This window comes from Atractosteus spatula, chromosome 8, assembly GCF_055471065.1.
Source record: "Atractosteus spatula isolate fAtrSpa1 chromosome 8, fAtrSpa1.hap1, whole genome shotgun sequence".
Classification (NCBI taxonomy): domain Eukaryota; kingdom Metazoa; phylum Chordata; class Actinopteri; order Semionotiformes; family Lepisosteidae; genus Atractosteus; species Atractosteus spatula.
The window spans coordinates 11,053,151-11,066,139 of NC_142713.1; the positions used below are offsets into that span (position 1 = coordinate 11,053,151).

A 12,989-nucleotide genomic window follows, 5' to 3' on the forward strand; every position below is an offset into this window, starting at 1 on the left:
TAATTACTTTAACTATTAAAATGATCTTATGGTACAAAAACCTGATAGCACAGGGGTACTTCAGGAATGGGGTTGGGGGCAAAGTGCAGGGATACTGTTTTTTTACTAAAGCCTCCCTATGACTATGACTACTATTATGACTGTAGTAACTCAATGCTGTATTATGACTCTTTTATTAGGTCAAACCTCATGGGGACCAAGTTTACCGTCTATGATAATGGAACAAACCCAAGCAAGGCCCAGGGCCTTCTTGAGGAAAGCAACACCCGCCAAGAGCTGGCTGCCATCTGCTATGTGAGTACTAAACCTCCTGTCTCTGGAAAGAACCTTACGAGACCCCTTTTGTAGGGTTCATGATACGCTTTACTCCTCGGAGCATGTGTTCTGGCATTGACGCTTAATAATTGTTGAGAAAACTCACAGGTTTGTATTCACTTTGCTCTTTAGAAACCTAGCTTGTATAGTATGATAAACTAGCATACAGAAAGGAAAAGAAAAAGTTATGAAGAATTGAAATGACCCTGAAACATATTTCTCATTTTAATTAGAGCTGATAATTGAGACATTCTGCTGCCTGCTTTCAAATACTATTTACCTGTGTGCAGCATTTTAAAATTGAATTTTCATTTTATTAAGTACCACACAGATGTCCACACTGCATAATATAGCCAGTGTACTTTATAGACTTAAAACCGATTAAAGCAATTAAATAAGAATGTTTATTTTGAAAGTAAAAACAAAACATCTTTAAGACATGGAATTGTAGTATCTAATCATCTGAAGCTGGTAATACTTTAAAGAAATGCTATATGAAAAAATACTTTACAAAATTTGCTGCCTATTACCATTTATCGCCTATGTGTGGCACACACCTTCATAAATAAAATGTTGATATTAGGTATTAAAAAGCAGTGGTGTCCCAATATTTGTCATTTCAGTATAATTCCTTGTCATGTACTGACATTTAATAGAGATCATTAAAAAAGTATTTTTAGTATCATTCAGTTGTAACAAGGCAGTTTACTAGATACTAGATAAATATACTGTATGCAGACTTTCTGTAACTGTCTTGTGTCTTTGCAGATGGACAAAGTTTCTCATGAGTCTTAAAACTTGTATAAAATGTTTTGAAACAGTGTGATGCTAGTAAATTTATACTTATATGAATAGAATAATAAAATAATAGTGTTGCTTGGAATCTCCATTATAGTTTTAAAGGTAATTTTTGAACTGAAGAGCCACAGATGAACACCCTGGTGTGAACATAGAGGGATGGTGTGTGTCACTAAGCATATTTTTTAGATTTACCTGATGACAATCTGAAATAGAGCACCTACCGTCTATAAATCTTGAATCTATGAATCTTGAATTTCCCATAAAAATGAACCATAGCACTATCCCTACTGGTCCTCTGTACTTCTATGAAATTTCTGAGCATTACAGGTGACTTGATGAAACTTGGTCAATCTACAGTACCATCACATATCAGTGTGCATGAAGTTACTACTGAATTGATAGAAAGGGTTCACCATTGTATCAGTATCCCACTTAAGCAGTAGTAGCAACAGAGCATTATAAGCTGTTGCTATAATGTACTTTACATGTACTGTATTAAGCACATTATATCTCTACTATGGTGATCATTAACCTTTATTTCTCCACATTACTGTTTCATAATAAATTTAAGCTTTGCATCTTGCTTATGAAAGAAGTGTTTGTAAATTCTGCATTTTGTAACATATACTTAGCAATTTATGGTGCAAAACTATCCAAATACATCGGAAAGGTAATTAAATCAATTGGTCCCTTTGTGAGCACTTGGAACGAAATGAAGACTTTTCACGTATTTCAATTTTAATTTAGTAAACTAAATTAAACTAAAACTAAATTAAGTTTTGACGCATGAGCAAAATTTTTGGAAACAATTGTGCTCGTATAGTGATGGATGAGGGGATTTCTTTGTGCCTAAGTGAGATATTTTTGTCCTCATCACGTCTCCAACCTTCTCAGCCTGGTGAAGTTGGCTTCTTGCTGGCACCATACGCATTCTAAAAATTAATAGATGCCAGGGCATCAGGGTGTTGTATGCAATAGAAAACTAACTCATACTGTATGTGTTGTTGGCACTATTGGCGATGGAATACTGCAGAAAAAAAGCCTACAAAAAAGCAACTAGCTTACCTCCCACTCACTTTCCTTGGTGTGACGCTAGAATCCAAGTCAACATGAGGAACATTGTTGGACGACTGGGCTCAATCCACTCAGGATCTGCTTACTCTTGTTTTCAAATTTGGGCCATCACTGACTATCAGGACCTATTTGAATTAAGTTTTGTTCTTGTGACTTCTGATGTATCGGGTACACAAACACATTTTTGGTGATAACATTTTGCAATTGAATGGTTAGATAACTGCCATAACCATGAGTGGTAATCTGGCAAAGGTACAAATAAGATTAGGCCCATCTAGACCAAAGAAAGACCACAGCCTGGCCCATTCTGCCAGATGTACAGTAGCTCAGACCACCATCTGACTCCACCAGCTGCCAAGTTGAAGGACAAAGGCATACAGTGTTTAATCTGTGTAAAGATCCAGCTGGGTGTTTGGTATGTTGTGAAATTTTATGAACTGTATTTCTTCTGCTGCTATATTTAAAAATAATCTGTTTGAATAATAAGGATTATTTTGTTATATGCTGTGGTACTGCCATTACTGATAGCTCAATGAATTATTTATAAAGCGCTCATATGTAAGAAATGAGTATACTCAAATTGATATTGCTGCTAACACAAACTACACAAGTGTTACTGTCTTATAAGAAAAGACTAGAATGCCAAATGTACCACCCAGTCATTGTTGTACTACTTTGTTTCCAGTTTAACATTTTTGTAATTCAAAGGAGAACTTTGGGTCTTTCCTTCATGTTTTGCTCTCTTTCTCTCTCTGGAGGAAAGAAGAACACTGTGACAATAAGCAACTAGCAAATGTTAAACAGATGATATTCTGCTGAAATGTCAACCAGTCTTTTCTAGTCTGTGAATAACAATCTTTGGTCAAGAAAACCCTGTACCAAACCCTGTTGTAATTCTTATAAAAATGATGGAGAGAATAACTGTAAGTTAGCCAACCAATCCCCACTAGCAGGTGGTACAAAGATATGAAAAACAATTGAGGATCAGGCCATTGGGTTTCATGTTTGCTGTATACAGATCAGGACCTGAATGATGAAACAAATTAAAAGTCGAGGGAGGCACTTTTACTATGTATATGTACTCCATATCTTTCTAAGCCTCTAACAAGAACTTTAAACTAACTCTGAACATACTGTAAGATCGTACTCTTGGCTCATGTCACATACTCCCTTGAATGTATCCCAGAATCGACTCTGAAGACAAGCTGACAAAAGCAGCCTTAAAAGTATAGAAACTGTACAACGAATTCTTACAAGTTATTTAAAGAAATTGCAGAACCTTTTTAACTGTATAGCATTCTTCCAACTGTTAGTCTCTTGTGATGAAACTGATATTTCAGTTTATATTTTTCCCAGGCTGATAAAATGAGAATATTGAATGATTAACCAATAACAACAAAAGTAGGAGGATATTAGACTAACAATATTAATCATTTAACAACAATATTAAATGATCAACCTTCATTTTAGTTGATTATATGGAAGTCCTTTATGATCTAATGTAAGGCTGTTGTCAGATCTTTGCTATTAAGATTCTTGTTTGTCTTCTTCCCTTGATACTGTTAGCTTAGATACTGTGTTTTACTGTCCTCAGCATATTTATTTTGTGTGTTCTCTAACTTGGGTGAGTCCATTATATTGGGCTTTTCTCATTAAAAGTATTTTTTCAGAATGTTTGTTGTGCTCTAAATTTAACAGCATGATTTACACCTATCCGTATACTACACACATGTAAGATGTTCCGAATAACTTTTAACAGTTTGTTAACAATTTGTATTCTCTTCAGGAAACCAATGTACTGGGATTCAAAGGTCCAAGGAAGATGACTGTAATAATTCCTGGGATGAATATGAATTTTGAGAGGGTGCCTGTTCGACCACAAAATGTGAGTTACAGTATATAAAAAATAAGTGGTATGATTAATCTTAAAAGAGCTGAGGTTGATTTAACACCTGACTTTGAAAATTCAATTTTAGGTGAGTCTGTTTACATCTTAAATGTCTGTCAAGTAAGATGTACCAGAGTACAAGAAGATGAAATGATTGTAAATACACCTTTCTTACTAACAGACTGAATTCTGATGTATTACCTCATTTTCAAAGTATGTATTTTAAACCTCTATTTAACAAATGATCTTAATGGGGTGCAGGGTTTTAAGGAACCGAAGCTGGAACTAGAATGCATGTCTGTAATGGTTGATTTTCAGGACCATGAGACCTTGTTGTCAAAGTGGCAGAACCATTCTTTAGATAACCTCATTGAGCTGCACAACAAGACACCCGTGTGGAATGATGACACGCAGTCCTACGTGCTCAATTTCCACGGCAGGGTCACCCAGGCCTCTGTGAAGAATTTTCAGATCGTCCATGATAACGACCGTGAGTATTTCACAGGAAAAAACCTGTGGCACATGCAAGAATATACACTAGAAAATAAGAATCAGTACAGGGTATGTACAGGATAGATAAGTACAGGATACAAGCCCAATGTAATAATATCAGGCTTTTGTCCTGTACCAAATAAGGTCAAATTACCATAGGGTCATTCACTTTTAGGATCGTTTATTCCCTTTGAAATAACATTGGATATCATTGGAAACAGTGAGGAGACAAAAAAGAGGATGGCTCAAACCAGAAGCCTGAAGAGTGAAAAACAGATGAACTATGGAATTACTGAACTGAAATCCAAGATACAAAAACATATAGATATAAAAGACATCTTCATGTGAAATGTCAAGATGAAGTCATTCAGTTTGCAGGAGCAAGCTGGATGGGGATAGCTTCCAGATGTTAGTGGGTAATGCGTAGGGAAGCTCTTTTCCCAACAGATCATTGATAAGAGCTGAAGAAAATAATGATGAAATATTTTTATCATTCACAGTTTGAGATCCCATATGTTCCATATGTTCACTGTTTGAGATCTCATGTTTTTGTGTCTCTTTATACTGTATTTTCAAATATTTCAATTTTTTTTTGGATAGAGGCAGTTAAAATGCAGACACATGTCTACACTGTTGTGTAAAGATCTTGCTAGGAAGCTCAAGTCTCTTTGATAAACACTAAACTTGATGTCTCTGCCTGTCTCTCCACAGCCGACTACATAGTGATGCAGTTTGGCCGAGTAGCAGAGGATGTCTTTACTCTGGACTACAACTACCCTATGTGTGCTTTGCAGGCCTTTGCCATTGGACTCTCTAGCTTTGATGGCAAACTGGCATGCGAGTGAGATAATGGAATGTCAGGCTCCTCAGACTAACGTTACGCAGTTTCCAGATGGGCCTCTAAAATGGGTTGTGTTTATTATGCTGCATTGTGCTTTGTCGCAATCATGATGTGACCTTGTGGTATATAATGAAATCATGCTGAGTTCAGTGAAAAGGATTCTGTTAACTAAAAAACAAACAACACTTGAGACACATATTAATGTTAATGCTTTTATTTCATGTTTCTAAAGTTTTGTGTCTGTTCTTTATTTTTTAAATGTTATTGGGTTGAATCATTACTCTTTTTAACAGCAAAAATTTCTCAAATCTTGCACAGAAAGGGAAAGGCCTTCTAGTGTTGGCAGTCTTCTTCCTCGGTGCCTTTAAACTAAGGAAATCAGATGTATAAATATCTTCTTACTAGACAGGTTTAGACTTTTCATTTTTCTTTTTTGTGTTTCAAAATGTATTTCATGGACTATTTATGTAAAACAGGATATTTGGGATAGAGGAGCCAGGACTCCAGTGAAAGGATCAGTGAGTACTTTTATGTGTTGATGAAATACTTTTGTCAAGTTAATGTATCTGGAATTCCCCTGTTTTTGGATGAAAAGATTTGTCAGTTTGCTTTTGCTAACCTGCAGTGCATTATGAACTAACCATGAAAACTTTTTCTTGTGTGTACCAAAAGACCTTGCACTTTAAGCTTCTTTTCTGTTTAAAAGTGCAATAATACATTGAATGGGGGTATAGCTACAATCTGAATGTAAGATAGAAATAGCAATTTCTCTCTTTGTGACGTAAGACCCTATTGTATAGTTCAGGGTCTTGAAATGATTTTCTTTAAGGATTTTCTGTGTCATGTGGGAGGTAATTTTGAGTCATTTACAAAATGGTATTGTTTTTTTCTAATTTTCTACATATTCCACTGTCATGCAGATCCCATCTGACACTTTGACACACTTTTGTTGAGATATTAATATAGTTATTGAAAAGCCCGTTTGCTTCCTTCTGCCTTAAATATATTCCCTGGAAGGGCAAGCTAAACTTAAAGAGCTGACTAAGATTTTGCTTTATCATACAAAGATCATACATTAAATACATACAGTAAATCATTGCATTTAAATTTTTCATTTTGAAATATGTCACTTAACAATAGGTGTGAAGAAATCTTGAATCACATTTTTATAGCAGCTTATTGGTATATTCCTGTACTGTACAGGACAGGCACCACATTGATAGCTGCACCATTATCACAGCAGCAAAAACTACAAATGGAGCTCTCCCTAGAAATTTTGCAGGCTTTGTAGCTTAATGTCACATAATAGACTTAAAGAGGAAGACCACTGGTTCTGTGTTCTTGAGGGTTTCCCAAAATGCTGCATCATACACTCGCTTACAATCTGTGTCACTGCAGGGCAGTGTCTTTGTGTTGATTCATTTCCCTTTTATTATTACCAGTCACTGGTAACTAAAAAGGTTTAAATGCTTATCAGTTTTGAAGTTTAAAATTAGTGTGAGATGGAATATGTTCTAAAATCAGGTTATCTGTGACACTCAGAGACTCGATCAGCTTAGTCAATAGTTTTCCACCTTCTAGTTTAACTGTATATTTCAAGATAGAAGGTGGTACTGACCTTTCTCACACTGGCTGCTGCTTTTCAGGTTGATATATACAATGTTTTAGGTTACTCAGTGAAGCAGTAAAAACATGATCAAGGTATATAGTTAAGTCCTTCAGCCAGCTGGGATTGTCATGCATAGTGAAGAGGTCCATGACTTGCTTGCAAAATAGTAAAATATATGGTTCTTGACTCCAAAATTGAAATTATGGACTCAAGTCTAATTTGGTGCACCTCTCCAAATGAAATCAGGAGAATTCCAAAGATAAACTGGTCAGGTTTCACTGGGATTCAGTTGGATAGTGTAATCTGGGGTGTCTCAGATGTTTTTGTAGAAGTAGTAATTTGATTTGTGTTTATATACTGAATCATATTCTGCCAGGTCAACACCCTTCTTGAGCGATTACCCCTCCTAGCTTTGAGCTGAAAGTCACCATTTTGATACCATGTGTGAAGTACTGTGCATGAAATATTGGGTTCTACCATGTCAGCATTCAGCTTTGAGCTGTGGCTCACATTTTGTCCATTCTGTGATTTTAATTATATGTACAAAACAATCCCTAGGGGAGAATGCTAAAGTTCTGCATTGATGGAATTTACACTACAACATATAGTATCTTTTGTTTTGTTTCACACTGAATAATGTACTTCATCCACTGTTAGGATTAGAACTGGCTACATGTTTTAAAGAGCAGAAAAACATATACACTGTGAGCTCACATAATTGCTAAGGAAAATCAAGTTATTTTTACCAAAATGACTTGATAGAAGTCAATATAAATGAGCTCTTCTGGACATCTGAAAGCTAGCTCTGTTTTGTCTTGTTCTGCTTATTTTGGAATTTTAGGCATGAAAATAGTGCCTGCTAAGAAATATTGTACAAAAAATAGACTAAGCATGAGCATGCTATTCAACAGCTGTATATTTTGCAGCATTTCTTGTTAAAAATGTCATATTAAGCACATGATTTATGTTTTTAGATAATATTCTTTCCTGTTAACTTTGTTAAGCCATTTTAGTATGCATTACATATTGTATGCTTTTATTAAGCAGCTTGTGCAGGACCACTGTGTAAATTCTGGATCGTAGTTTTTTTGGGCATGAGAAATGTTGACCATGAGTTCTAGCTACATCTTTGTATAATTGAAATCTACTTGCTTGTCTTTCTTTTTCTTATTTTTTTCCCTTTTCACTGTCTTTTTAGCACATGAAATTACATTTGTTCTTTGAAGTACAGAGTCCTTTATCCAGTCTCTGAATGGCCATACTTCTGACCTACAGTATCACCAAATCATTGTTTTTTGTCCCCTGGGTGTTGCTTTGGCAGAATTGTATATTTTCAATCTGTGCACAAAATGATAGCAAAGACCATTGTCCATTATGTTAAAAAAACTAATCTCAAAATGTACCATGTGTCTGAATTTTACTGTAGCATATAGCATATATTGTATATATATTGTGTTTTCATAGTACACTGTACAGAATTGTTTTTCCCCACAACATTTGCCCTTAAGCAGTGTAGCGTAAGTGCTATGTGTCAGTACATTAACATTAAACTAACCACACCTGTAGGTTTCTTAGTGACTGTATTTCTCTGCTTTGATTTTAAGTTAGAAGCATTTCATATGGTAAATTGTAATCCATGTACATCCTTTTAAGATACACTACTACTGTCTGGAGGTAATGTATCTATCCCTTGACATGTCCTTAGCAGTCCTGTGTGTTGAGAAACCTCCTTCCATGTTGTTAATCGAATGGAACTGATATGCAAGCTGCAGTGTGCAATTGATGGATTGCCTCTGAGACTGGAGTGTGGCTTGTTACACAGCAGTAACCTTTAGCTCGACAAACTCCTATGAGTAGTGTTAGCAAGAGCTGCATCAGTTCTTTGGATGTCATCTCTGGTGTATTTACTATTTGGTATGCCCTATGAACAGAGACAAATGGCTTCATAGTAGACACTCCAGAGGATAAATTGTAGTGGTCTTCATTCTGATTTGATAAATTTGTGACTCCAAATGAAGTGGCTGCAAAACAACATTAACTGGCAACAACAAAATCTTCAGCTCGAGCAAGATGCAACAGGAGATTTTCTCTTATGAGAATAAACAAAAAAAAATATTTTCCTGAATCATAAAGGCATCCTGATATATGCTGGTATTTAAAATCCTATGCAGTAACTTGACTGATATATAAAATCCAAAACCATCCAAGCCACTTCATCATTTGCCCTTGTTTTTTTCCCAAAAGTTTTCCATTAATTCTTGAGATCTTTTATTATGTTGTCATTTTTATTATATTGTGTAATGTGCACACTGATATATTTAAAGGCACACAGTTTGTTGAATTACGGGTGTTCTGCCATGATCCTAAAACTGCCTGCATCAAATAAAAAAGTGGCAGAATATGAGTACATCTTAATCCAGCACTGTGATGTTGTGTATTCAATGGGAAAGATGCATACCTGGCAACTACTGCACAATGAATTGTAAAGAGCACACACAACAGAGAAATATTAACTTCACTTACATTAAGTTTTTGGTTATTGCTGTTACAGTATTGAAAGAAATCTGAGATAAAATACCCCTAATGATTACTTGTATTTGGAATAATGTATTTTGATACACATTCATTTTATTTTGATGCATACTGTTTGATTTTTATTTTGTTAATTTGTATGCCAATACATTAAATTACAATGTTGTCTGTGAACATTCATATGTCAGTATGTTTTTGGTTTCAGTTATTCCTTCAGATATCAACTGTGCAATTCTAGGTACCATCACACAGATTCAGGTTTTTTTACCTGGCAGGTACAAAAATTAGTTCAGGTGTGTAGCAGCTTCAGCATGCGTAGGCTGCAAAGCAACAAGTAATAGGTTTATTCCATGCTGAAAAGAGAAGAAAAACAGAACGTTTTGAGGCTCCACAGGTAAAAAAATTATCAACTTTCACATGACAAGCCTCTGCTGAAATAGCATCAAGGGAAAGTCTGATGATGAAAAAAATCTGAGCATTGTTGAATATTATTATATTAAATACTTGAGTCAGCTATATTTAAACTGTAAAGCTCAAGCACTAAATAGGCCTTTATATACTGTACAGCCTCTTGTGAGACCATTATAAAACATCCTACTGTATAAAATGTCAGTTCCTCTGTTGCCAGAATGTCATTTTTGACTATTTCATCATGTACAATATTTGTTGTAAAGCCTAACAGCAATATCACTGCCACTTGTCCTGTACAAGGTTTTAAATTATTTGCCCAGACAATTCAAAATATTGTTTTTTAGTACAATTATGATGATGCACAATCACAAAAAAAAACTATGCCAATGTGAATTTTGTACTTTAAGCAGGATTTGCTCAGATTTTATACTTTTTCAAGCCATTATATATAACTTAATATTTTTTTAGGAAACAGTGTTTATAATTAGAAATTATAAATCTAGAAAATTTAGGATGAAGAGAATTTTGAACAGTATTACATTATATCTTTCTTTACTGCTTTATTTTTATTTTAGATTTTAGATCTGTAGTCTTGATCTTGGAGTACCAGACTTGGAGTCCTGAAGATTTTATAAGGAACTTCAGAATGTTAAAAAATTGAGTCACAGAAAACAGTAACTCCTACTAATTAATGAAATTATTTGTCCAACATATTCACAGCTCACTAAGGACAAAACTAAGATTATAGTAGGTATCTTCAGTACCAGTGATGCAGACATCTAGTCTAAATGTTTTTTTTTTTTGTTAAGAAAACTTAACTTAAGAAGATGTGGGCTCTTAAAACCTGGAGTCATTGGAGTGTAGTGCATGGTTCTGTTGTAAGAAGAATATATTAAACATGCCCACCTATTACCAATAGCATTAAACCTTACAAAGCCTTATATTCTTGTGAGATGGAAAGAGACTTCTAGGTGCTACATACCTTTCATAGCTATAAAGGTAGTTAGACTAATTGCTGTTTCATAACAACACATTCTTGACATTAAGGGGACATGGTGTCACTGCAATTTAATCTTTGGCCAATCTGCAGCTTGATTAAGATTGTACCCAATGAACCTTGTAGTAATATCCTTAGTATTCCATATGCATTCTTATTTTATATTATTTTACTGTATTAGTGAAAAAAAACAGCAGAAACAAATTTATCTAAACACATTGCTTAATAATGATGTAGAAAACCTCTAAGAATATTAACTGTAATACACACTTATTTTCAGTCATCCGTAAGTGCCATCTAGACTAGCGTTCAACAGGATATCATTTCGTTTGGTTTCTTCAATCTCTTAGTTCAAATATAAACTAGGTAGTAGAAATCAACCTAAGGATAAGCTTTATCCCACACGGCATGATAGAACTTTCCATTAACTGAAAACATTTAATTATCGAATACTTAAACGAATTAAATATCCTTAACAATTCAAATCCCCCCAAATATGGAGCTCAAAATGCCAGCCAAAACGATTGTGTATCAAGCTTTTTATATCTGTCTGCATACTACTATTATGGTGAATTTAGTTGGAATGTGTCATTCGTTTTGTAAATGATGAGAAGTAATTTCATTAAATGTGTTTGTTAAAGTTCTGAGAAGGGCTAAATTAGACTCTGAGAACAATTGGATCTTTAAGGTGCCTTTTCATTCTAGAGACGAGATCAAATCTTTAACCATCTACAAACAGCAAACTACAAACACAGCACTTATTCATTGTTATCAGCAGGTTTGAGACTTGCATTTACTTATGTATTACAGACTATGTGTTTTAGTTGGTTAACTGAATGCTGACTTAACAATATCATTTTTTTATTGACTTTAATGAAGACAATTTGAAAGACTGGAAAGTCTGTAAAATGTTTGCTTTTAGTAAAACATACAGTAAGTTGCTTGCACTACTTGATGAAGTGGTTAAATCCTTACTTAATGCACTAAACACATTTATTCATTTTAACTATATTTTAAATATGAGCACTATAGTGGTGCAGTGGTAAGCATTGCTGCTTTGCAGCGGTTGGACCCTGGGTTCAATTCCAGGTGTGCTGTCTGCATGGAGTTTATATATTCTCCCTGTGTTCATGTGGGCATCCGCCCACAGTCCAAAGACATAAGGGTAGGTTAATTCTGGGAAAATTGGCCCTGGTGTGAGTTTGTGCATGTCTTTTCTGTGTGTAACCTGTGATGGACTGGTATCCCATCCAGGGTGTATCATTCCTTGTGCCTGCTGCTTTACAGGATAGGCTTTGGCGCTCCTCCCACGACCCGATATTGGATAAAGCAGTTGAATGGATGGATAATTCCAATATGTTGTGGCCACAAGTCTTCTCTGTAATGCATAATCTCAGTTTGAGTTTTACAGTACTAAGAAAATTGAAGAATAATTGGAAATACACTGTTGCAGATGTCTTAGTCAATTTGGCTTTGTAGCAGACTGGGCTGTGGAGTCTATAATATCAGCTGACCAGCCACTGGAAGCCATCAAGGGGCAGGGCTTTTAGCACCTGTAAATAGGATCACTGGTTGGTAGGTAGGTAATGAATTAGATTTTTGGTGGTGTTTTACATAATCTTGCATAGGGTGGTGTGTGTAGTATAAAAAAGTTTTCATAGAGTTAAACATACAATGTCACATGCTTCAGTGGTATTTACTCTTCTTGTTGATTGTTCAAGAATTTTAGCAAGTTATTTAAACAGGACCTTCCCTTTCTAGACTGAAGTTAGCCGTTTCTTAAAATACCATTGTTTTCTAAGAATTCATTTAATTTATCTGTAATTATCGTTTTCAAAAGTTGATCTGTAACAGAAGTTAGGTTTTCTATGGTTGAATTCTGTCTGCCTCTTTATAAATTGGTGTTACATCTGCAGTTCTCCAATCTGTGAGCACTGCTCCCAATCAAAGTGAGAACTGAAATATCCTCCTTAGGGTTCTATGAATAATATTCCTTATGCCTTGGAACATGCACTCAGTCCCCATTGAT

The 12,989-nt window shown here is 35.1% G+C and overlaps 1 protein-coding gene across 4 annotated transcripts in view; it reads left to right on the forward strand.

Annotated features, from left to right (window-relative positions):
* The window catches only part of tulp3 (TUB like protein 3), an 87,479-nt gene extending 77,757 nt beyond the window's left edge, over positions 1-9,722 (forward strand). For all 4 annotated transcript variants that reach the window (XM_088923712.1, XM_088923714.1, XM_088923715.1 and 1 more), the window contains 4 exons: positions 180-294; positions 3,977-4,075; positions 4,397-4,568; positions 5,282-9,722. In XM_088923712.1, the coding sequence (XP_088779838.1) occupies positions 180-294; positions 3,977-4,075; positions 4,397-4,568; positions 5,282-5,415 (520 nt within the window). In that variant the 3' untranslated portion in view covers positions 5,416-9,722. The remainder of the gene's footprint in view (positions 1-179; positions 295-3,976; positions 4,076-4,396; positions 4,569-5,281) is intronic.
* Positions 9,723-12,989: the final 3,267 nt, after the last annotated feature.